This window comes from Hypanus sabinus, chromosome 4 (genome assembly GCF_030144855.1).
Source record: "Hypanus sabinus isolate sHypSab1 chromosome 4, sHypSab1.hap1, whole genome shotgun sequence".
In the NCBI taxonomy this organism is placed as follows: domain Eukaryota; kingdom Metazoa; phylum Chordata; class Chondrichthyes; order Myliobatiformes; family Dasyatidae; genus Hypanus; species Hypanus sabinus.
Window position 1 is genome coordinate 46834095 of NC_082709.1, and position 27526 is coordinate 46861620.

The following is a 27526-nucleotide window of genomic DNA, read 5'->3' on the forward strand; positions in this document are numbered from 1 at the left end:
GGGAGCCGCGCCGCAGTCCCGTCGCTCGTGCTCGGGACGCTGGAGCCGGGCCCGGCGCTCAGAGTGCAACGGCACCCGCACTTTCCACACGATACAAACCCAGTTCACGGTGAGAGTCTGCGACAAAACAAAGCAGCGAAAGATTATTTATTTCTTCGTAGTTTCGAAACGCTTCTAAGTCTCACAAAAGTTGAGTTGAAATACATAGGATTTATTTTCTCAGTCGTTTCGAATAATATAAATAATTGCATTGATATTGTTTTACAGTATGATTTTGTTTTGTAAAATATCTATTGTATCTGACGATTTATCAGGTTTTTTAATATTTATTTTGCTTTTGTTTTCTTTTCCACGGTAGAAAGTATGACACAGAGAATTGGGTTGAATTTACTTGAATAATGACGCATGCGCGGTGATGGGTACGGCCCAGTTTCCGGGCGGTTTGCACAGACAGGTGAGCGGCCTCGGGTTGGTCCTCAACTTCGCAGAGTTACACTTTGAAACTGCCTCTAATACCTTCAGATTCTTTTGCGATGAAAGAAAATCTCTGATCTCCAAAGAACCTGAAGCCGTAGTGGGCCAGGTAGCCACCGGACTGTACCCCTTGTTGTTGTGTTTCCTCCTTTCGCCTCCGCCGGCCCTCGGTACCTCCGCACTCTTCAACTCCAACAAGTGCAAATAAATGCCGATTTTAATCGACGACCTAAAATCTGAAGTCTTTTGAAGCGGGAATTTGCAGCCTGTGAGACAAGAGAATTCTTCTTGACCTTATTTGTCGAGATAGTATCAGAGCTCCGACGAGATTTCTCGTAAAATCATGTACATCTCATTACCGCTTGTTATTAAGTTCCATATGCAAAATACTTCAATGTTATTAGCTTATTTCAACAATATGAATTTAACCGCTGCCAGCTCACCAGCTTAATTCTCTGATTCGAAATGAGTTAAGAAACTAACGTTTCTTTTATTCTGAGTAAAGACCTTGTAACACAAAATGTATCTTCCTAGAAGTAAATAATGAAAAATGTAGGTACCTGAGCTAACTAGTGTTCAAAGCGCTAACCAACAGGAAATCTAAAACACTCGAAATAATTAAGTTTCATTTAATGTCAAAATATTTTGCTTAGTTCAGATGGAATGACAGTTTATGTTGACAGCTTTTTCAGTGAGTTGCCTGTCTTAATCAGACTTATCCCTTAAGCATTATGATTCCCATTTTGTTCAGTCTAATTAACCTGTGACTAGCTATACAGTCATTGAAGCTCAAGAAGTCTTATCTCTTTCTGAAGTAAGACTGACTGCTCATATATTATCTACTTGCATTTAGAACCTCAAGACTCATTTAAGTACATTTAACTGGACTATAGATCTTAAGGATTTACTGTTTCCCTGTGGGGTGTAAGTAGTATCTGAATCATTTCCCACAATTTGGATAAAGCTAACTGAACAGAAAATCAGAAACTTACACCCATCATCAACTGGAAAAATAGTAGTATTTTATTCTTCAAAAGAAAAATATTTAGGAACATTTTAGTTAATTTTGTGTAGTTTTGCCACTTTATAATATAGTTGATGAACGTAAGACAAACCTTTAATTGTTTCCAGTATTTAGGGCTAGCTGTGAATTACTATATTCCAATTGAGTTATTAAATTATGTGTGAATATTGTAGTGGTTGTTTCGTTTTACAATCAAGATGTAACAAACAGAAACATTTATATAGATTTCACCATCTGAATTTAAACTAGTATCATTAATAAAAATCAATTTTAAAAGTCTTTTGACATATTACAGCTATTCTGCTTGCTTATAGCCATATGTTCTTCACTGTGCAAGAAAAGTAGTAAAACTGTATCTTATATTCCTGTAACTTTAATGAATATTGCCCTCTCTTTAATTTCAGAATCTCTGATAGCTTAATTGGGTCAGTACACTGAGACATGAGCGCGCATAAATAGGGCCCAGGAAGGGAGAGTGCTCATAAAGACACACAGCTCTTTGGAACCTGTAGTGCAAGCAGTTGCACGCTGTTAGAATGAAGGTAGCAGTAGAAGGTTGCTGCCATGGTGAACTGGACAAAATCTATGACAGTATTCAGTTTTTGGAGAAAAAGGACAATGTTAAGGTGGACCTCTTGTTGTGCTGTGGAGATTTTCAAGCAGTCAGGAATGAGGCTGACATGAATTGCATGGCTGTACCCACTAAATACAGACAAATGCAAAGTTTCTACAAGTAAGTGGGTGTTCAAGGTCATTATTTCATTTCATCACTTGTTTTTCTTTGTCCTAAACAAATTATAATTGTTTACAAATTAATATTGATTTCAATCTTTAATCTGTTTTCAAATGTTTGCTGTGTTTAATATTAACACTAATTTCCATCATAATATAAACACTTAAATTTCTATACAATGTTTGTAATGTGAGGAAAATTGTGAAATATATATTTTACTTGTACTTATGCAGGTGCATATATGTAAATTATATAACTAAATTCTTAAAAGGAAAGAATGTAAAGCTGACGATAAAGATGCACATCTTCAAGAATGTATAACTTAAATTATTGCATACTATGTTCTGTTTATGAGGTGAAATGATTTTTGTTGAATTGTTAAATATAGATACTATTCTGGAGAAAAGAAAGCTCCTGTTCTCACCATCTTCATAGGAGGCAATCATGAAGCATCTAATCACCTCCAGGAGTTGCCATATGGAGGATGGGTGGCACCAAACATTTACTACCTAGGTATTAAAGTAACATCTTCAAGTATCAGTATATTCAGCAATAAATATAGACTTCTAACCTGTTTTGGCTAGTATTATAGATTTTTTTGTAATCGGACAATTACATAAAATTTTGTCATATTCCAGCTAATGTTCCACTTACATTTCTTTATAAAGCATACAGTTGTAAATGGAATCGGGTTAAAATTTTCCAAAAGAAAATTTACTATACTATCTGATCCACTAGAACTGTGCATGTGATACATTGTAGAATGACATTTTGGCATACCAGTGCATTTATGTTTTCTATCACTTTTATATAAGACAATTTCAATAAATAAAGCAGCTGATATTTTCCTTGTTACAAGCTAGGAATGTAAAGTTAATGATAAAGTTGTACATCTTCAAGATTTATTTACCGTTGCAAATGTACTAAACATATGTACTGTAGGCATTCACCTCATAAAAAGTAGAATGTTTATTTATTACTAGGATATGCCGGTGTGGTGAAATATCGTGGTGTACGTATAGGAGGACTTTCTGGTATTTTTAAACCACATGACTACAGAAAAGGTAAATTATACAACTTAACAAAACACTGAATCTCATCTGAAAATTGCCGTAACTTTGGCCCAAAATATAAGTCTTGCTCTTTATTTCTAGAGAGCAATTTTTATTTAACACAATTATCATTTTTATCATTAGATTTGTTAGGTACTATGTTCCAATCAGTAGTTTCAAAATTAATATAAAATCTAATCATTCCAATTACTGAAGTTTCTGAGAACTTTATCAGTGACCTTGTTTCAGGATAAGCGGCACTAGAATTTTGTGATATATTTAAAATAAAACTTGGCACTAGAGTTTTGTATATAAAATAACACTTGTATTTATAAATATTGATCTATTATACATTAAAGCCCTTTGAATTGTCTTTATTCTTTAAAGGTCATTTTGAATATCCACCATATAATCAGCAAACTGTGCGGAGTGCATATCATGTTAGAAGTATTGATGTCTTCAAACTGAAACAGGTCAGTTAATATGGCTATTGTTATTTTAAATATTTGATACATTTTTTAAAAAAATACACTTCACTGATTTTGATTCTTAGTTCTCTGCATCTAACTGATTTTGAACTAAAGCCCAACTATTTCAAATAGCAACCATGTATTACAGATGGGATGTTGATCAATAGGTGTGATCCACTTATAGCACAACACAAACCACTTGAAAGGATCCATTTTACAGGTGCCCTTAATATTACTATTACATGGTACATTTGTAGCAAAAATGTGTCCTGAATTCATTCCTGGTCCATTAGGCCTGACCGTCACACCCTCTGGCTAGTTACAGTTGGCCCTCCTTATCCGCGGGGGATTGGTTCCGGGACCCCTCACGGATACCAAAAAACGCGAATGCTCAAGCCCCTTATTTAGCCTGTCTCAATGCAGTGGATCTTAGGACCCAGCGGAACCCCAGACCTTATTTAACCTGTCTCAGTGCAGTGGACATCAGGACCTGGCGGTGGAGCACTGAATCCGCAGTGTTTCTGTTCACAAAAGTAATCACAATCACAAGTGGAAATAATAAAGCAATTGGAAAGAGGTGAAACGCATTCAGTCATTGGAAAAGCGTTAGGCTACAGTCAGTCAACGATCAGAACAATTTTAAAGAATAAAGTGAGAAAGGCTCTGCCCCAATGAAAGCTACAATTATTACTAAGCAATGCAGTGGTTTAATTATTGGGTTTTTGATCCTCCACATCAACCAAGCACGGATGGAGAGCGCGCTACGGAGCGATCTGTCACTGGGCTCTTAAGTATTTTATTTACATAGAAAGGTAAAATATATACTAAAACAAACGTTTGACTAACTGACGCTAAATAATTACCAGATGTACCTGTTCTTTGTACCTGACTTACTTAGTAGGAGAACTTCCGATTTTTTTTTGATCCCAATCCACAATAACCTACGTACATCCTCCCGTACATTTTAAATCATCTCTAGATTACTTATAATACCTAATACAATGTAAATGGTATGTAAAATAGTTGTTATACTGCATTGTTTAGGGAATAATGACAAGAATAAAAAGTCTGTACATGGTCAAGCAACAAGTGCTGGAAGGGCACTTCCAGGTTTTCTCAATTCACGGTTGGTTGAATTCACACATGTGGAATTCACGGATAAGGAGGGCCAACTGTACTCACTAAGCAGATGATTCTGTCTTCGATTTGGCATCTTACCCGTAGTTGAATTGTATTGAACTTGCTTATCTGTTGCCAAATAAGTAGCAATTCAAAGGAACAAGTGATGCTAGTGCTAATCAAGGACAAGGTGGTAGGTTTGAATATGAGGAAAATATTTGGTATTTTTTTAAGGTTGTCCTTTATGCCATTTGAGAGCCTGGATGATGGATATCCTTTTTTTAAAAAAAAAATTTGAGGGGTTAATTTTATTGTCAAAGTATGTATGTACAATACAACTGATATTAGTCTTCTCCAAGTAGCTATGAAATGCAGAAAACCCATGGAAGTTGTTGAAAGAAAAGACATCAACTCCTCCCCTCTCCACACAAAAAAGGAGAAACAAAGCTCACAAATCCCCACCCCCATACAAAACTACTAACAGATCGCCCACACGGAAAATGGCAGCTGAGCATCAAAACCCCCAACCCCCTCCCTCACAAAATATGAACAGTAAAAGTACAAAAAGTAACATATCGCCCACCTGCCTATCCGCAACAAGTAAGAAAACACATAGCTGGAGGAGACCAATATAAAGTACCGTTCAATAATTACATTAATATCTCAGAATATCAAAAACATCCTTGCAACAACATTCAAGCAAAACGGCCGCTCAAATTTAGTCCTTCCATGAAAAGCAACTGACAAGCCAGGTCTGAACTCCATCAACCTGGCTACTGCCCACCATCACCCCGTGGCCTTGGTTGAGAGCCACTGCTGACCTCTGCATTCGTCTCAATGATTCAATCTTCCTTGACGCTTCGAAATGGAATCATTTGTGACCCCGCTCCCCATCTCTGATCTTTTCCATGAGGCAGCTCATGTTCTTGGTCCTCTTTGGACCCCATCTCTAGTCTTCTTCACGAGGCAACATGTGTTCCCAGTTCTCTCTGAACACAGCAGAGCACTTGACCATTCGATTGAATTCCATACTGCACATCACAACTCCAACAGTTTCCATAATACAATCAAGATAAAAAGAACAAGCAGAAGAGAACGTGAAATAATTGGCTTTTTGAAAGATGTCACTCAAGGTATCATTGTTCGCTGGCGCCATATTTGATGACGAATACTGGTTTCCTGAGACAGCGCTCCGTGTAGATGTGCTCAGTGGTGAGGAGGGCTTTACCTGAGATGGACTGGGCTGTATCCACTACTTTTTATAGGCTTTTCCATTAAAGGGCATTCACGTTTCCAAACCAGGCCATGATACAACCAGTCAATATATTTTCTAGAAGTTTGAAGCTTACAGAAGTTTGCCCCAAGTTTTAGATTACAGACCAAATCTTTGCAAATTTCTAAGGAAGTAGAGGCGCTTCCATGCTTTCTTCGTAAAGGCACTTTAGGACGAATCTTCTGAAATGATAACACAAATGACTCTCTCAACCTCAGGACTGGCTCCAGTCTCCACTTCCTGAAGTCAGTAATTAGCTCCTTGGTCTTGCTGACGTTGAGTGAGAAGTTGCCCTGGCACCTCTCAGCCAGATTTTCGATCTTGGTACTACATGCTAATTCATCACCATTTTTGATTTGGCAACAATCGTGTCGTCAAAATACTTAAACATGCCATTGGAGTAAGCTGAGTCTTGCCTACTTGATCCACAGATTTAATTTTATTTCAAGATAGTGGGTTGTTTTCTTCCATTTTCCATCAACTTAAAAAAAATCTGCCTGAATGTGACAAGTCAGGTCTGGTATAGATTGAATTTCAAAGTATAAAATTGCTACTAATTCAAGATGCACACCCTTGAAGGGCACAGGGTTATTTTAGTTAGCAAAATTACTGATTTACTTAGTGAACTAAGACATTTTAGATTTAAATCAATAACTAAATCTACATTTAGTGGTCTTCAACTTTTGCTGCATAGGTTTCAATCAAGAAGTTGTCATAAGCAGTATGCTAAACTTGATAAATTATTTTCAGATATGACTGCAATATAGTCCAGCATGCAAAGGAAAAAATGAATGACAAGCTTAACAGGAGGAACTCTCAAACTGTATTTGATCTTCATAATGCAGATGTCCATTCCAAATAACCTGGAGAACTGTCCATTTTTTAAAAAAGTCCAATGTAAACTTTTGTTTCAGAGAATAAAGGATTAGTCATAAACTGGCCTAATGCCTACTTGTTCTCTGTTAATTATAGTGATAAGTTTAAGTAATTTTCTCATTCTTATTCCTTTAATTTTCAGTTAAGACAACATATGGATATATTCCTTTCACATGACTGGCCACAAGGTATCTATCATTACGGCAACAAAAAACAGCTTCTGAAAAGGAAGGCCTTTTTCCGCCCGGAGGTCGAAGCTAATACATTGGGAAGTCCTGCAGCTATAGAGCTTCTGCAGCATCTCAAGCCTTCCTATTGGTTTGCAGCACACCTACATGTGAAATTTGCAGCTTTGATGCAGCATCCGGTAAGAGATGGGGTGGAATAATATAAACATGTGCCCTCACTTAATAATTCACTTACTACATATAGTAATGACTGTAAGATACAGGAGCAGAAGTGGGCCATTTGGCCCTTTCAGTCTGCTCTACCATTCAGTCATAGGCTGATCCAATTCTTCCAGTCATCCCCATGCCTTTGCCTTCACCCCATATCTGTTGATGCCCTGGCTAATCAAGAACCTATCTAGCTGTGCTTTAAATGCACCCAATGACTTGGCCTCCACAGCCACTTGTGGCAACAAATTCCACAGATTTACCATCCTCTGACTAAAATAATTTCTCCGCATCTCTGTTCTACAAATAACCATATAACAATTACAGCACAGAAACAGGCCATCTCGGCCCTTCTAGTCCGTGCCGAACGCTTACTGTCACCTAGTCCCACCGACCTGCACTCAACCCATAACCCTCCATTCCTTTCCTGTCCATATACCTATCCAATTTTACTTTAAATGACAATACCGAACCTGCCTCTACCACTTCTACTGGAAGCTCGTTCCACATAGCTACCACTCTCTGAGTAAAGAAATTCCCCCTGGTGTTACCCTTAAACTTTTGCACCCTAACTCTCAACTCAGGTCCTCTTGTTTGAAATGCCCCCTACTCTCAATGGAAAAAGCCTATCCATGTCAACTCTATCTTTACCCCTCATAATTTTAAATACCTCTATCAAGTCCCCCCTCAACCTTCTATGCTCCAAAGAATAAAGACCTAACTTGTTCAACCTTTCTCCGTAACTTAGGTGTTGAAATCCAGGTAACATTCTAGTAAATCTCCTCTGTACTCTCTATTTTGTTGACATCTTTCCTATAATTCAGTGACCAGAACTGTACACAATACTCCAAATTCGGCCTTACCAATGCCCTGTACAATTTTAACATTACATCCCAACTCCTATACTCAATGCTCTGATTTATAAAGGCCAGCATACCAAAAGCTTTCTTCACCACCCTATTCACATCAGATTCCACCTTCAGGGAACTATGTACCATTATTCGTAGATCACTCTGTTCTACTGCATTCTTCAGTGCCCTACCATTTATCATGTATGTCCTATTTTGATTATTCCTACCAAAATGTACCACCTCACATTTATCAGCATTAAACTCCATCTGCCATCTTTCACCCCACTCTTCTAACTGGCCTAAATCTCTCTGCAAGCTTTGAAAACCTACTTCATTATCCACAACGCCACCTATCTTAGTATCATCTGCATACTTACTAATCCAATTTACCACCTCATCCAGATCATTAATGTATATAACAAACAACATTGGACCCAGTACAGATCCCTGAGGCACACCACTAGTCACTGGCCTACAACCTGACAAACAGTTATCAACCACTACTCTCTGGCATCTCCCATCCAGCCACTGTTGAATCCATTTTACTACTTCAATATTAATACCTAACAATTGAACCTTCCTAACTACCCTTCCGTGCAGAATCTTGTCAAAGGCCTTACTGAAGTCCATATAGACAACATCCACTGCTTTACCCTCATCAACTTTCCTAGTAACCTCTTCAAAGAATTCAATAAGATTTGTCAAACATGACCTTCCACACACAAATTCATGTTGACTGTTCCTAATCAGACCCTGTCTATCCAGATAATTATATATACTATCTTTAAGAATACTTTCCATTAATCTACCCACCACTGATGTCAAACTTACAGGCCTATAATTACTAAGTTTTCTCTTAGAACCCTTTTTAAACAATGGAACAACATGAGCAATACGCCAATCCTCCAGCACCATCCCCGTTTCTAATGACATCTGAAATATTTCTGTCAGAGCCCCTGCTATTTCTAAACTAACTTCCCTCAAGGTCCTAGGGAATATCCTGTCAGGACCCGAAGATTTATCCACTTTTATATTCCTTAAAAGCTCCAGTACCTCCTCCTCTTTAATCTTCATAGTTTCCATAACTTCCCTACTTATTTCCCTTGCCTTACACAATTCAATATCCTTCTCCTTAGTGAATACTGAAGAAAATAAATAGTTCAAAATCTCCCCCATCTCTTTTGGCTCCACACGTAGCTGTCTACTCTGATTCTCTAAGGGACAAATTTTATCCCTCACTGTCCTTTTGCTATTAATATAACTGTAGAAACCTTTGGATTTATTTTCACCTTACTTGCCAAAGCAACCTCGTGTCTTTTAGCTTTTTTAATTTCTTTCTTAAGATTCTTTTTACATTCTTTATATTCCTCGAGTACCTCATTTACTCCATGCTGCCTATATTTATTGTAGATCTCTCTCTTTTTCTGAACCAAGTTTCCAATATCCCTTGAACACCATGGCTCTCTCAAACTTTTAACCTTTCCTTTCAACCTAACAGGAACATAATGATTCTGTACCCTCAAAATTTCACCTTTAATTGACCTCCATTTCTCTATTACATCCTTCCCATAAAACAAATTGACCCAATCCACTCCTAAATCCTTTCGCATCTCCACAAAGTTAGCCTTTCTCCAATCAAAAATTTCAACCCTGGGTCCAGTCCTATCCTTCTCCATAATTATATTGAAACTAATGTCATTGTGATCTCTAGACCCGAAGAGCCCCCCAACACATACCTCCGTCACCTGACCTATCTCATTCCCTAACAGGAGATCCAACATTGCCCCTTCTCTAGTTGGTGCCTCTATGTATTGCTGCAAAAAACTACCCTGCACACATTTTACAAACTCCAAACCATCCAACCCTTTTACTTATGGGCTTTCCAGTCTATGTGTGGAAAATTAAAATCTCCCACAATCATAACCCTGTGCTTACTACAAATATCTGTTATTTCCTTACAAATTGGCTCCTCCAATTTTCACTCCCCATTAGGTGATCTATAATACACCCCTGTAAGTGTTACACCTTACCCATTCCTCAATTCTACCCAAATAGTCTCCCTGGACGAGCCCTCTAATCTATCCTGCCAAAGCCCCGCTGTAATATTTGCTGACAAACAATGCAACACCTCCCCCTCTTGTCCCTCAGATTCTATCACACCTGAAGCAAAGAAATCCAGGAATATTTAGTTCATACCCCTCCTGCAACCATGTCTCAGTAATAGCTACGACATCATATTTCCAGATATCAATCCATGCTCTAAGCTCATCCACCTTTCTTACAAAGCTCCTAGCATTAAAATAAATGCATTTAAGAAATTCTCCACCTCCTCCTCTCTGTTTATCTCTAACGGTGCAAACAACTTTACTATCTTCTTTTTCTTCCTTCTCCCGTACATCTGTTCCTACATTCTGGTTCCCCTCCCCCCTTGTATCTAGTTTAAATCCACTGGAGCTTCTCTAGCAAACCTACCAGAAAGAATATTTGTCCCCCTCCAGTTCAGATGTAAACCGTCCCACCGGAACAGGTCCCACCTTCCCTGGAAAACTGCCCAATTATCTATAACTCTGAAGCCCTCCCTCCTGCACCATGTCTTCAGCCACACGTTGATCTATGCGATCTTACTATTTCTAAACCCGCCTGCATGTGTCACTGATAGCAATCCTGACATTGTTATCCTGGAGGTCCTGTCCTTTAACTTGGCGCCTAACTCCCTAAACTCACCTTTCAGGACCTCCTCACTCTTCCTACCCACGTCATTGGTCCCTACATGGACCATGACATCCGGCTGCTCACCCTCCCTCTTTAGAATACTGAGAACTCCATCCGAGATATCGCGGACCCTGGCACCAGGGAGGCAACAGACTATCCGGGATTCTCGATCTCTTCCACAGAACCTCCTATCTGTCCCCCTAACTATCGAATCCCCTATCACTACTGCTCTCCTCTTTTCCCTCCCTCCCTTCTGAGCTGGGGGTCCACTCTCAGTGCCAACTCTCACTGCAACTTGTCCCTGGTAGGTTGTCCCCACCAACAGTAACCAAAATGGTATACTTATTATTGATGGGAACGGCCACACGGGTGCCCTGCTCATTTTGTCTATTCCCCTTCCCTCTCCTGACAGTCACCCAGCTACCTGTCTCCTGACTCTTAGGGGTGACCATCTCCCTGTAACTCCTGTTTATTTCTGCCTCTCGAATGATCCGAATTTCATCCAGCTCCAGCTCCAGTTCCCTAACACGGTTTGGCAGGAGCTGCAGCTGGATGCACCTTTTGCAGGTGTGGTCATCAGGGACAATTGTGCTTGCCCTGGCTTCCCACATATTGCAAATGGGGCACTCAACTGCCCTAACTGCTGCCTCCATTACCTATTTCTAAGGTAATTAAATTAATTAAAGGAGCTTACCTGGCCTTACCTCACTTAGGCTGAAGCTCGTCATCAGCCTCTGCTCGCTTTTTAAATTCTGTTGCCTCTTGGGCCAACTTTCAAGCGCTTGCGCAGTCGTGCTCCATTCAAACCTCGCCGAAGCTTGTTGAGCCAAAGCCGTCCCACTCTGTCTCAGTCTACTCCGACGATGGACGCTGTATATGGTGGGTTTTTTTTAAACCTTTGGCACGCTATGTTGTGTGCTATGTCACGCGCCTGCGCAGTCTAGCCTCTTTTTCCCAATCAGTTTAAAAAAAACACAGCTTCTCTCCAAGATGCCTTTACTTCCCTCTCTGCCTCTTGATTCAATTTAAAAGGATTTACATAGATGTCCTTCAATCCTGAAGTCCTGTCCTCTTGCCTTAGGACTCCCCTACCATGGGAAATAACTTTGCCATATCTAAGCTTTCATTCCTGGAATCATTCTCGTGAATCTTCTCTGAACCCTCTCCAAAGTCAGTTTATCCTTTCTAAAATAAGGAGCCCAAAATTGCACATAGTGTGGTCTCATGAGTGCCTCATAGAGCCTCAACATCACATTCCTGCTCTTATATTCTATACCTCTAGAAATGAATGCCAACATTGCATTCTTTTTCTTCACCACCGACTCAACCTGAAGGTTAACCTTTAGGGTATCCTGCACAAGGACTCCCAAGTCCCTTTGCATCTCTGTATTTTGAATTCTCTCCCTATCTAAATAAGTCTGCCTGTTTATTCCTTATTGGCTGATTGGCAAAATACAGAGTGGGAATAAACGGATCCTATTCTGTCTGGCTGCTGGTTACCAGTGGAGTTCCACAGGGGTCAGTGTTGGGACCGCTGCTTTTTACGATGTATGTCAATGATTTGGACTATGGGATTAATGGGATTAGTGGCTAAGCTTGTCAATGATACAAAGATAGATGGAAGAGCAGGTGGTATTGAGGAAACAGAGAGCCTGCAGAGAGACTTAGATAGTTTAGGGCAGGGGTTGGCAACCCGCGGCTCTGTTATCTCTGTGCTGCGGCTCCCCGTGGTTTGTTAGTTTTTGAAATGTAATTCGAAATTTGAAGATTATGGTGATCTTGTACAATCTAAATAAAACGTTGTGGAGACCCCATTTCCTGGCACATCCGAACCGGCTCACAATTAGCCACCTTTCTGGCTAAGGGAGATAGCCTACGGGGGTTTGTGAGTACATGTCTTTTGGAGCATCCGCGCCCATGGGGACGGGTTGAGGGAGGTTTTAAAGCAAGGCTGTTTAGTTCGAATAAAGTTATCTTTGACTGCAGTATCGTTATTTTAGCGCTGCGTGTAGCACACCACTACAACGTGTTTTTTTTATCGCTATTAATATACATCACCACTGCCAATGCCTGACACCCGCCAGTGCGTGCTTTCTTTTAATTCTTCAATCCAAGGTAGGCTAACTATGGAGTAACCTTCAACCCAACGTCTTTTTTTCGGAGTTCAAAATGTTTTTGTTGCATGCAGAAATGTAATTTCGTTTTCTCTGCAGGAGTTCATCAATTTCGTAAATGCAACACATTATAGTTTGTTTATACATAGCATAAAGGCAAAAAAAAACCGTTGTATGCAGTGTTATTTCATTTTAAATGTCAAACGGGTTTTATGGCTCCCAGTGTTTTCTTTTCTGTGGGGAATGGGCAAAGAAGTAGCAAATGAAATACAATGTTGGAAAGTGTATGGACATGCACTTTGGTGGAAGGAATAAATCATGATTTAAATTGATGGTTGATGTTGCTGTGTTCGCTGAGCTTGGCAGTTAGCTTGCAGACAATTGATATTGCCAGTCAATGGTGGCGTCCTTGGTGTGCAGTTGTTGGTGTCTCTGGGAGTGCTCACATTTGTATAGATCCCTGTTCGCTTGCCTCCATTCTGATTGTCTACCCCCTTCAGTTGACCTTTGAACTCTATTGCCTCACATTTCTTTGGCTCTTAGGGGTTCATAGATGGCGTCTAATTCAATATGTTTACGGAGTTATCAGAAGAGAACCACGCTCCCTCTCGAAAACCAAAGTACAGTTGGCCCTCTTTATCTGTGAGGGATTGGTTCTGGGACCCCCTGCGGATACCAAAAAACGCGGTTGCTCAAGTCCCTTATTTAACCTGTCTCAGTGCAGTGGACATTAGGACCTGGCGCAGCTCTGAATCCGCAGTGTTTATGTTCACGAAAATGATAACAATTGAAAATAAAGTGGAAGTAATAAAGCGATCGGGAAGAGGTGAAACGCCATCGGTCATTGGAAAAGCGTTAGGCTACAGTCGGGCAACGATCGGAACAATTTTAATGGAGCATGTGAAAGGCCCTGCCCCGATGAAAGCTACAATTATTACTAAGCAACGCAGTGGTTTAATTATTGAAATACATACGTTTCTTAAGTGTTTTATATGCATAAAGGTAAAATATATACTATATATTAGGAAAAACGTTTGACCAACTGACGCTAAATAATACCGGATGTACCTGTTCTGACTTCAAATCCCACTTAAAGACGGACTCAGGAACAGAACTCATTCATAACCCAGGAACTGCCTATACTTTTAAATCATCTAGATTTCTTGTAATACCTAATACAATGTAATTCCTATGTAAATAGTTGTTATACTGTATTGTTTAGGGAGTAATGACAAGAAAAAATAGTCTGTACATGCTCAAACAACGAGTGCTGGAGAGAGAACTTCCAGGTTTTCCTGATCTGCGGTTGGTTGAATCTGCACATGCGGATAAGGAGGGCCGACTGTACCAGTAAAGACAACTGGCAAAAGCATTGAGGTGTACAGGGTCACTTGTGGAGACTGCAGCAAGAACTATGTCAGCCAAACAAGATGTAAACTCTCATCTCATTTACGGGAACACAAACTGGAGGTACGGAGACATGATCTCAGTCACTGATCTCAGTACATGAAGACGGAGAAGGACACCACTTTAATTGGAACACTGCAGCGGTTCTGGCTCAGGCAAACATGAAGCAGTTGGGAGAATTTTTAGAAGCATGGTTCTCTTCTGATAACTCCATAAATAAACATATCGAAATAGATACCATCTACAAATCCCAAGCTCAGCGAACACCTCAACCCAAGCTGTCAATGTTCACCACCAGCCTAAACTTAATGTTACCCTCAGTTTGTTGAGGAGATCAGGTAATGCGTAAATTAGTATCAGCAACAGGCTACTCCAGTGTGCTGTGTTTTCCAAGTTGTTGATAATAAGAAATATTACTTTGCAGAATAACTTTGAATTTTTAGCAACTTGGTGAAATTTAGAAGGAAATCGGCTTCTATTACCCAGTTTAGCCTAACAGTGGTTGAAGTTGATTTGTAAGCCACCCAGCCATGATTTACTGCCACCTGGATTTTGAACCTCCAAAATGGAAAGAAGTGGAGAAGGCAATCAGATGGGCAGGAGCAGCTTCTGCTCCCAGGCCTGATGGGAGTACCATATAGGCTTTATAAGAATGCATTGAACATCTTGCAGTTTCTCTGGCAGCCCATGAGGGTAGCATGGCAGAGGTGGATAATACCCAAAGCACGGCGAAGGGTTGGCAGTGTCCTGACGCCAAAATAAAAGGATGCAGAAAACATTGGTCAATTTCGACCAATCTGCCTTCGGAACATTGAGAGGAAATCTTCTTTAGTATAATGGAAACAGAGGCTGGCCAGCTACCTGAAGAGAAAAAAGTACAATGACATGTCTGTACATAAAGCAGGAATTCCAGGGTTCTCTGGAAGTTTGGAACATACAAGCGTGATATAGCACCAGCTCCAAGCAGCAAGGAAGGACAAAAGAAATCTCGATGTGATCTCCCTGGACCTCGCCAATGCATTCGGCTCAATTCCCCATGCACCTGTCTGGGAAGCATGTGACTTCTTCCAGGTACCAGAGCCCATCATAATGCTGGTAACATTGTACCTTCAAGACCTGCAATCGTGCTTCACAACAGCAGATTTTACCACAACTTGGCAGAGACTGGAAGTAGGCATTATGGCAGATTGCACTACATCACCCCTGGCCTTCACAGTGGCCATGGAGGTCATCTTCAGGGCTTCAAGATGGGTGGTGGGTGGAAAAAGAACAAGTGCTGGACTTCGTTGTTCCCCCCCCCCCACCAATTAGGATGTACATGAAGGATATAAAAACACTGACCACTACTGACTCAGCATGCACCGAGCGACTGCTTGAAAAACTGCTGGAAAACATCAAATGGGCCAGAATGAAAATCAAATTCAGCAAGTCACAAAGCAACTCCATAGTCAAGAGAAAGCTGAAAGACAAAGTCTTTCATGAAGAAGCTCGAGCGAACCACCAGGTTGTTCTTAAAGAAGTGGCTCGGTGTCCCAAGGCCTGCCAGTAACATCAGTCTCTATGGTAAAGGAGTCCTTGAACTACTTTTCACTGGCTGTACAGAAGGATTCAAGTGTTCTGAGATGTGTCTACAGATAACAGTCAAAGACTCTCGTGACAAGACCATCAGGTAACGTTTCACAGACCTTATCAACTGGGTGGAAATGGACCCCAGCTGATGCAATGCGGCAAGCAACAGCAGTCCTTGGGCATAGAGACATTGTCGGGCAAGTCCAACAGGGCAAAGGTGGCTTTGGTTTGAAGCAAATGGACCCACCTGGCATAAGGCCACAATTCCAGAGCAAAGGAAGATGGTTGTCAAGGAAGTGTAATGACAAAAAGAGTCAAAGTGCAGAGGCAGTCTCCCTGGCAAAAATGGATGCAGTGGGAAAGAAGGAAAATCAGCTGGAAAGAAATATAAGAGATGGAAGCAACCAGAGTTGGTTTTCTCATATCAAAAAATCCACACCAGTCAATTGCAGAAGACCCAATTTGTTTCCTGTGCCCAATCTGGCAACCCTCAAGCACATCCTGGCAAGCTGCAAAACCAGCCTTACACAAGGCAGATACACATGGCGTCACAACCAGGTCTTGAAGAGTCTGGCAATCAAGACTAAGAGAATAGTAACCAACTCCTTTATACAGAAAATAATAATAAAGCATAGACAATAAATGTCAGTTTCACAAGAACATCAATGGACAGAGAATATTTAAAATTGGACAGAGCCAAATCTTATTGTAGATTTGTTACAAGTATACATAGATCCAACCTGATACAGCCCAACTTTAAAAATAACTATGCCTGTTGGAAATATGGAACAAAAACACAAAATACTGGGAACACACGGTGGAGCAGGCTGCATCAGTGGAAAGAAGCGTTTTGGATCCAACACCCTTCATCAGACATCCAAAGTTTCTCTTTTCTATATGTGCTTCCTGACTTGCTGAGTGTTTCTCACATTCTGTTTTTTTTTATATGTGGAATAAACCGGCTAGATTTTGGTCTGTCTTTGTTCTTTTTTCTTGGAGATATGGGCACAGGTGCCGAAGCAAGTATTTGTTGTTTATTCCAAATTGCCCTTAAAGGTAGTGAAACCACCATAGTAACCTGCTGCAGTTCCTCTGCTGAGAGTACTCCGTCAGTGTCCGTAATAATGAAAGCCCAAAGATACAATTCCAAATTAGCTTGCATCTTGGAGGGAATCTCAGGTTATGGTGTTCAATTGCTTGCTGAAAGTTAGGGAAAAGCTATTAAAATAGCCTGGGTAAGTAACTGTAGTACATTTTGTTTATAGTACACTCTGCAGGCATTGGAAGCAGCCGGAGGGATTGACCATGGTGCTAATCAGTGGGCTACATAGCCCTGCATGTTGCTTAGCTTTGATTTGTTGGAGCTTCACATTTAGCAAATGGCGAGTATTCTATTACACTGTTAATTTGTGTCTTTTAGATCAGGAACATTCGAGATTTCAGGAATTAAGTTGCTTACTACATGATGCCCAGCCTCCGTTTTCAAATAGCTGTGCTATTTGTATAGTTAGTCCAAATGAGGTTCTGGATAATGGTAACTATAGATGGTTGGGTCTTGAGTTGATAATGCCATTGAATGTCAAGAAGTTAAATGTTTTCTTTTGTTTTCTTGCAGAAGAGTGATGATGAGCAGCTACCAAAGGCAACAAAATTTTTGGCTCTGGATAAATGCCTTCCTCACAGAGATTTTCTACAGGTATTGTACAATACTATATTATTGTAAATTTCAATATACCAGCAGTCCAAAGGATTGAAACGATCAACCATTAGAAAGACCCAAATCTTTCCATTTTTGCTATTTTTAAAAATGGGTAAATTTAAGTGTTCATGTGTTCTTGTTCAGAATGTCAGAAGTGAAATGCAATATAGACGATGTAAAGTTTATTGAGGCAGATTATGCTGGGCCCAGTTCGCTGCTCAGTCTTGCCTCCGGTGGTGTCCAGTTTCAGAAGGCCAGTTTAACTGACTTTGAAAACCTGAAGATGTCATACAGTCATAGAAAAGTATAGCACAGAAACAGGCCTTTTGGCCCATCTAGTCAGTGCCAAACCATTTAGATAACCTTCTGCTATCAACCTGCACCGGGTCCATAGCCCTCCATACCCCTACCATCTATGTACGCATCCAAACTTCTCTTAACTGTTGAAATCAAGTTTGGATACATCACTTGGTTTGGCAAATTGTTCTACACTCTCACAACCTTATTCTCATGATTAGAAGTTTCTAATCATGTTCCCCTTAAACTTTTTATCTTTCACCCTTAACCCCTGACCTCTGGTTATAGGCCCACTCAACCTCAGTGGAAAAAGTCTGCTTGCATTTACTGTCTGTATTCCACATAATTTTGTATACAGGTCTCCCCTGCTTTACAAATGTTCGCTTTACGCCACTTCGCTTTTACAAAAGAACTATATTAGTAACCTGTATTCACATTACAAATAGGATTTTCGCTTTTACAATAATTTTCCCATCTAATGTTTCTTCACTTTACGCCATTTCAGCTTAAGAAATGTTTCATAGGAACTCTCTACCTTTGTAAAGAGGGGGGCACCTGTATCTTTTATCAAATCTCCTCTCTATCCTCTACATTCCAGGGAATAAGGTCTGACTATATTCAATCTTTCCTTGTAACTCGTCTTCCAGACCCAGCAACATCCTTGTAAATTTTCTCTGTACACTTTCAATCTTTCTTACATCTTTATTGTAGGTAGGTGACCAAAACTGCACACAATACTGTACACCAAATTAGGCCTCACCAATATCTTTTACAACTTCAACATAACATCCCAACTCCTGTAATCAGCACTCAGACTTATGAAGGCCAACATGCCAAAAGCTTTCATTACAGCCCTGTCTATCTGTGCTGCCACTTCCAATGAATTATGGACTTGTATTCCTAGATCCCTTCGTTCTACCACATTCCTCAGTGCCCTGTGTAAGACCTAAAATCAAGTCCTGCCTCAGCAAGGGCCTGGACCCAGACCCACTGCTATTTGCCTATTGCCACAATAAGTCTACAGCAGATGCAATCTTAATGGCTCTTTACATAGCTTTAGATCAGCTGGACAATACAAACACCTATGTCAGGATGCTGTTCATTGACTACAGCTCAGTGTTTAACTGCATCATTCCTACAGTCCTGATTGATAAGCTACAGGACCTGGGCCTTGATCTCTCTCTGCATTTGGATTCAACTTCCTAACTGGAAGGCCACAATCTCTGCAGATTGGTAATGTCTCCTCCTCGTTGATGGTTAGCACTGGAGCACCTCAGGAAAATGTACTTAGCCCATTGCTGTACTTATATAAACCCATGACTGTGTGGTTAGGCATTGGTCAAATGCCATCTATAAATTTGCTGATGATAGAACAAAGTGAAGAGAGGTCGCACAGGAGTAAGGTAAACCAGCTAGTTGAGTGGTGTCGCAGCAACAACCTTGCACTCAACATTAGTAAGACCGAAGAGCTGATTGTGGACTTCAGAAAGGGTAGGATGAGGGAACACAAACCAATCCTCAGAGGGATCAGAAGTGGAGAAAGAGAGCAAAGTCAAGTTCCTGGGTGTCAAGATCTCTGAGGATCTAACCTGGTCCCAACATTGTGATGCAGCTATAAAGAAGGCAAGTGTTACATATCCCTCTTGCACTCAGTCAGACCCCTCCTTCCTTAGCGGTATCTCAACCAACTGAACACAAACGTTTGGAATTGTCTCCTTTTCTTTTCCTTTTACCCTTTTCAGAACAAAACAATTAGCTGCCACATGACCAGGCTTCTTACAAAAGTGACATGTAAAACTGGAAAATTTTCCTTTTAACAACAACACACACACAAAATGCTGGTAGAACACAGCAGGCCAGGCAGCATCTATAGGGAGAAGCGCTGTCAACGTTTCGGGCCGAGACCCTTCGTCAGAATTTTCCTTTTGACTGCTTTCCTTCCTCCTTACTTTTGTCACTAGTTCCCGACTTACTTTCTAGTTTAACCTGTGAGTTATCCTTGTTATCTCTGTTACTCTTGTGGTAGCTCTTATTCGAGAAAAACTTAACCTTATGGGTTCAGGCATACTCATCTGCTAACTAGCAGACATGGAAAGGGTCGTAGCCTCTTTCTCCTCCAAGTATGTCCTTATGTCAACAGGGACGCAACTTTTAAACTCTTCAACCAAAATCAACTCTTTTAAGTTGTTAATATTCTCATCCGCCCCTTTTGAGGTACACCAACGATTGAAGTACACCTGGTTTTCATGGGCAAACGCCACGTGTTTGGTCTCAAGACTTCCTCAAATCTCCAAACTTTTGTCTGTATGCCTTTGGAACCAATTCATAAGCCTTAAGCACAGCATCTTTCACTGTGTTATAATTGCTTCTACCAGAGTCAGGGCAGAATACGCTTGCTGAGCCTTCCACTTAATCACACTTTGTAACAGAACAGCCCACTGATCCCTTGGCCATTTCCAATTTTGGGCCACTTTTTCAAAATGCAGGAAATACCTGTCAACTTTGGTTTCATCAAATGGAGGTACCAATTTAATCTCTTGGCTGGCATTAAACGGTATAACCAGCTCATCACCACAGCCAGGCACTTGATCCTCTCGCTGCCATTTCTCCTTCTCAAACACTCTGTTTTTCTGCCTCTTCTCACTGCTTATCTGCCTCTCTAGCATCACACCGGTCACCGCTTTTCCACACTGCGAGCAAAACCCACCCTTTCGTGGGCACTCAAAGCTCATCCAATGTCTGTTTCGTCTGTGTTTCTGTCTGTCTTCTGTGGGTCTGTCTGAAAAGCCAGCTGACCTCATATATATCCCAAACATGCTGAACGCCAGCTATCCATTATATAGCTCCGCTCTCCCGTTACCATAGCAACTCACTAGCTGCTCAGTGCTCTCCCTGAATTAGTGTACATACCCTCTCTCTCTTTTTAAAGGCACAGACCATAATGAATAAACCTTAGAATCTCATCACAACAAGACAGTGGGTATATTTCATTTGTAGGGAGTTTGAGGAGATATTGTCACTTAAAACACTCAAAACTTCTACAAGTGTACTGTAGAGAGCTTTCTGACAGGCTGCATCACTGTCTGGAATGGGGGGGGGGGGGTGCTACTGCACAGGATCAAAAGGCTACAGAAGTAACTAGTCTCCATAGTATCTATGACACCTTCAAGAAATGGTGCCTCAGAAAGGTAGCATCCATTATTACGAACCCCCATTACTCAGGGCATGCCCCCATCTTATTGAGGTAGGAGGAAGGAAGGAGGTACGGAAGCCCAAAGGCACATACTCAGCAATTCAAGAACAGCTTCTTCCCCTCTCCCACCTATTTTCAAAATAGACATTGACCCCTTGAACACTACCTTACTTTTATTATTTCTGTTTTTGCACTATTTTAACTATTTAATGTACACATATATAACTACTGTAATTGTTTTACTTTTTTTTTCTATAATATTATCATGTATTTCATTGCACTGCTGCCGCTAAGTTAAATTTCACGACATATGCCGGTGACATTAAATCTGATTCTATGCTGGTTAGTCCTACCAAAGTGCAACACCACATACATGTCTGCATTTTCTCACGGATGCTGCCTGACCTGCTGAGTTCTTCCAGCGTTGTGTACGTATTCTTTGATCCACAGCATCTGCAGTTGTATTTTCATGTCTGCATTAAATTCCAGCTGCTCCAGATCCTGCTGCAAGCTATGATAGCCTTCCTCTCTGTCCACTACACCCCCAATCTCGGTATTATCCAGATCATTGATACAGATGACAAAGAACAATGAACCCAGCACTGATCCCTGTGGCATTCCACTAATCAGTCAGAGGCAACCATTTACTACCTCACCTTGAATGCCAAGCAACTGAACCATGTTGACCAATCTCCCATGCAGAACTTTGTCAAATGCCTTGCTGAAATCCATGCAGACAAGATCCAGTGCCTTGCCTTTGTTAACTTTCTTGGTGACTTCCTCAAAAAGCTCTACAAAATTGATTAGATATGACCTACCACGGAACAAGCCATGTTGACTATCCTTAATCAGTCCATGTCCATTCAAATACACATATAGAAATAGATATATATATGTCTGGTCCCTCAAAATATCTTCTAATAACTTTCCCACTATCGATGTCAGGATCACTGGCCTATAACATCCTGGTGTAATTTTAGAGCCTTTCTTGAACAGCAGAACAACATTGGCTATCCTCCAATCCTCTGATACCTCACCTGTCCCATAAGTGGAGCAGGTACAATCAGTAAAGTCTCTATAACATATCCTTAACCTAACTTAACACTGCCAAATATCTTTGAACAGTTTTTAAATGTCTTTGATAGTTAGAATCATTTAAAAACTTTTCAGATACTTACATAATTTAAATATCCTTGAAATATTAGCAGATAATTAATGTTAAGGTAAAGTAGCTCAATACCTGAACTAACTTTTCCACAGGATCGAAGAAAGAGGTGGGGGAGAGGGCTATGGTCTTTGATTGCCTAGTAAAAAGCTGGATGCACATTGTAGTGGGATTTGCAGTCCAGGTCGGTAGTCTACCACAGGACTGTGCTGAAAGGCTACATATAGAACCAGAGGTCATGCGTGCCTGTATCTGGCACCTTGGACTTTCTGCACAAGTGCATGTTTGAAACTCAGACCCTTTTAGCTGGAAGACTTGTCCCTCAAGTTGTTTTTTTTAAGTATTTTAAAAACTACTGCTTTCAATTGACATGTGAAGATAATGTTTTGTTAGGTTGTGTTTTAGGCATTTGGCTTGGTTTCTAATTTTGCTAAATTCAGGTTGCATTTTCAATAATTTTCCTTTCATCTTCTGATTTAGGTTGTGGAAATACAACATGACCCAAATGCTTCTGATCACCTGGAGTATGATTCTGAGTGGCTGGCCATTCTAAAAGCAACCAATGATTTGATTAACATTACACCTAAAACATGGAACATGCCAGAAAATAATAGCCTGTACACAAAGTAAGTGAATCTCAAATGTTTGTTTTTGGGGTTGGGGGGGGGGGGGGAGATCAGGTTTCTGAACTATTTATTTTACTTCTGAACATGTAAGAATAACATGAAATGTATGTATTTGGAAGTCTGGAATATGAGAAGCTGAAACAAATTAAATTTGAAGCGCCAGTTCACAAATGATGAATTGTCTTTAAATTATTACTTTGACTCTTCCTTCCCTTTTGTAAGAGGTTTCCTCAGGCTTTGAACGCAGTGCATCTTGATCATTACTGCCTAAAATCAGGGACCTGATTTAAGTGCTAACATCTTGATTCTTGTATTTGAATAGAGTACACAGCCACTTGGAGTCTGAATTTTAATCTTACCTGATACAATGAGGTTAATAATCTGATTATTCAAAGATCTGTGTATGTGCTCACATTTTTACTATGCAAACGTAATCTAAGATACTAAGTAACTGATTGTTTCTGTTCTGATGCAGATGGGACTACAGTGTGTCTGAAGAAGACATAACAGAACTGTTGGAACAGCAAGGTCATGATCTCCAAATCCCCAATAATTTTAGTCCTACAGTCCCCATCTATGATCCAGCAAACCCACAGAGATCGAGAGAACCTGTCCATTTGATTAACCCTCAGACAACTGAGTTCTGTGCCACCTTTGGTCTCATTGATCTGAATGCCAAGGTGAAATATATGGAAGACGAGGGCCTCATAGAGGGAGAAGAAGATGATATGGATGGCGCTGATAATTCAGAGGAGCCCAGCGATTATAACACTGATACTTCTGGACTTTCTTCCTCTATTAATCCAGATGAAATAACACTGGACGATGATGTTGATGATAATGGGGAGCTGAGCACACATTCCATAGAACCTTCCCCCGATCACCCGTTCACAGACTCATCAGCAAACTTCTCTGATGTGAGGGATCTCCCTGATTCTATGATTGTGTCATCTGATGAGACACAGGACTCTGCAAATGAGGAACTGGACAGATCAGGAGATAGCAGCATGACTGAGGGAGAAGGAAGGAGTACACGCACAAAGGCTGTGAAGCGAATTAGTAACGAGCATGAAAATGGAAGCAGTGGAATAAAATTAATTAAGAGGCGCAACCAGAGTATATACCACACAGATCTTGACAGAGATGAAGATAATGAGTAAAGAGATAAGTTTAAGATGGACATCAGGAGCAGCAGCTTTTACACACAGAGTTTTTAAGAATGACGTAGGAATTAGAATATAATCAGCATAGGGTTTGTTTAAAAAATGGACATAGCTGGGCACACAATGTAGGAATACAATTTATTTTCAACAATAAAAATACATTTAATTCATTCATTGGTCTTTTATTGGTTGATCTACATGTTAATAGGTAGACAGTCTAAATCTTAAGGACATTGATATTTTTTTAAGGTGTTATTCCATGTGGAGAATATAGGTAATCATAGTTGCCATCTAATGCAATATTTCCAAAAGCTTATACTTTTCAGATGAGTTTTAGCCTGGAGTTAAGGTCAAGGTCATGTTAAAACTTTTTTATTAAGGTCATATACTAAGTCTTAACAAAATATTAGTGTTTATAGAAACTGAATTTTAGTTTATTTTGTCTCGTGGTAAATCTCTGTCAATAAATGACTGATGTGCTTCCTCCATTACTTACAAAATGGTAAATATTCAAACAAAAAGAGCATTTGTGAAAGTTTGCAAGATTTGTTTCTTTCCACTTAAATACAAAATTGTTTAATGTCTTCACTTCTTTCCTAATACCTTTCAGTGAATTTGTCAGTAGCAAGAATAAGTTTGTGAACTCTTTGCAATTTCCTGCATTAATTACTCATAAAATTTGGTCTGATAGTCATCTAAGTCACAAAAATAGACAAACACAATCTGCCTAAACAAATAACACATTGTACTTGTCAATACTGAGTACACCATTTAAATAATCACTGTCTAGGTTCAAAAAAGTAAGTGAACCTCTGCAGTAATGTCTTCTACAAAAGCTATGTAAAGTCAGGTGTTTGAATCAATGGGATGAGATTGGAGGTGTGAGTTGTAGAGGTGCTGTGCCCTTTTAAAAAAGACACACAAAGTCAGGTTACTGACAGGGCCTGCTCTACTCAAGAAAGATCCATTTATGTGTGCCATGCCTCAATCAAAACAACTTTCAGAGAACCTTAGAAGAACTGTAAAGATGCATGAAGCTGGAAAAGGCTACAAAATTACTTCTAAAGGCTTAAGTATTCCTCAGTCCACAATAAGAGGAAGTGTCTACAAATGAAGCAAATTCAGTACTGTTGCTCTTCTCCCTAGTAGTGGGTATCCTGCAAAGATCACATCAACAGCACAAGGTACAATTCTGAGGAGGTGAAAAAGAACCCAAGGGTAACAAGCAAGACCTGCAGAAATCTCTAGAACTATCTAAAGTCTCTTCATGTGTCCACTATAAGAAAAACACTGAACAAGAATGGTGTTCATGGAAGGACACCACGGAGGAAGCAACTGCTCTCCAAACTTGAGACATTAATGCACGTCTCAAGTTTGCAAAAGACCACCTAGATGTTCCACAGCACTTCTGGGACAGTGTTCTGTGGATAGATGAGACAGAAGTTGAACTTTTTGGCAGAAATCCACACCACTATGTTTGGAGGAAAAAGGGTACGGCACATCAAACACCAAAACCTCATCCCATTGGTGAAGTATAGTGGAAGGAGTATCATGGTTTGGAACTGTTTTGCAGACTCGGGGCCTGAACAGCCTGCAGTCATTGAGGGAACAATGAATTCAAAATTACATCAAGATATTTTACTGGAAAATGAGCAAGCTTAGAAGTTGGATGATGCAACAAGACAATGAAACGAAACACGAGTAATCAACTACAGTGTGGTTTAAAAAGAAGAAAAATTGTGTTTTGGAATGGCCAAGTCAGTGTCCAGACCTTAACCCAATTGAGATGCTGTGGCATGACCTGAAGAGGGCTGTTCATGCAAGGTATCCCAGAAATACTGATGAACTGAAACCTTTTCTTAAAAAGAAGAAATGGTCTAAAATTCTTTCTCGCTGTTGTGTAAGTCTGATCATCAGCTACAGGAAATGTTTGGTAGAGATTATTGCTGCTAAATTAGGTTCTATCAGTTATTAAATACAAGGGTTCACATACTTTTTCTAGCCTGGTCTGAATAATTAAACAATATGTTCAATAAAGACATGAAAAGTACAATTGTTTTTGTGCTATTAATTTAGGCAGATTGTGTTCGTCTATCATGCTGACTTGGATGAAAATCAGACAAAATTTTGAGTACTTAATACAGAAAACCAGGTAACTTAAGGGTTCACAAATGTTTTATTGCAACTGGGTTCCGAATTTTAAACCTTAACCATCTAGATCATCAAATTGGCACAAGAGAGTTGAGATGAGGACTGATAATTGGAGCTTAGCTTCACGTGACAGTTCTGTTGTTTGAATCCGAATCGGGTTTAGTATCACTGGCAGTACATTGTAATGCATTTTTATGAAAACTGTAAGAGGGCAGCATGGTGGCATAGTGGTTAGCACAACGCTTTACAATACAGGAGACCAGGGTTCAAATCTCACCACTGCCTGCAAGGCATTCTCCCTGTGGCCATGTGGTTTCCTCTCACAGTCCAAAGACATACCATTTGGCAAGTTAATTGGCCATTGTAAATTGCTCCGTGATTAGGCTAGGGTAAAATCGGGATTGCTGGGCTCCCATTCCATGGCCCCTAACAGCCTATTCCATGCTGTGTCTCAATAAACAAATAAGTAAATAATAAACAAGTTGTTGTGACACTACTCAACCAGCTGATCTATCTCGCTCCAGTATGCCTCCTTGTCACTATCTGAAATTCTGCCAAAAATAGTCATCTTGCTAGCAAACTTATAGATGGTACTTGAGCTATAGCTAGCCACACCATCATGGATATAGAGAGAGTAGCATTTTGCAAAGAATTATAAAAGGTTCTTATTTTCCATTAAACTAAGTATGGAAGTAAATTTGCCATTGCCTTGAAATATTAGTTTGAATTACATAAATTTATTTACAATATGCCTTTATTAAAATGTTCAAAGTGGTTTCACAGGAGTATTAAACAAAAATTGCTATTCAGCCACATCATTAAATTATAACTGACCCAAGTAACTGAGTCTTGGAGGCACACAGAACTTCTAATCTGTCCCTTGATCACTAACCTTTCAGAAGATATTAAAATTGGGCAAGGCCAGTATTAACCTCAGTTAATGCCAATCCTTAGAAATGAGGAATTACAACTTGAAATTAATAGTTTATTGCTATTTGAGTAATATTGTAAATGTATTGTTTGATTAAGCATTCTTTGTTCACATAACTCACTTTGGGTTATATGTACTAAGTACATGAATGGCATACGTCATTACACTACCATGTCTTATGTGCGTGCCTCACTAAAGTAAAATGAAGTAGACACATTTATCCCTGGCTCCC

At 40.0% G+C, this 27526-nt stretch overlaps 1 protein-coding gene across 2 annotated transcripts; it reads left to right on the forward strand.

Annotated features, from left to right (window-relative positions):
* Positions 1-27526, forward strand: dbr1 (debranching RNA lariats 1). 2 transcript variants are annotated; one of them, XM_059967003.1, is made up of 10 exons: positions 1-109; positions 359-454; positions 1903-2231; positions 2620-2744; positions 3215-3295; positions 3671-3756; positions 7164-7388; positions 17685-17765; positions 22904-23049; positions 23525-27526. In XM_059967003.1, the coding sequence occupies exons 3-10, from the start codon at positions 2035-2037 to the stop codon at positions 24207-24209; spliced, it is 1626 nt and encodes a 541-aa protein (XP_059822986.1). In that variant the 5' UTR covers positions 1-109; positions 359-454; positions 1903-2034; the 3' UTR covers positions 24210-27526. The 2 variants fall into 2 exon arrangements, with proteins under 2 accessions (XP_059822986.1, XP_059822987.1); XM_059967004.1 differs by lacking the exon at positions 1-109 and having other exon boundaries at positions 448-583.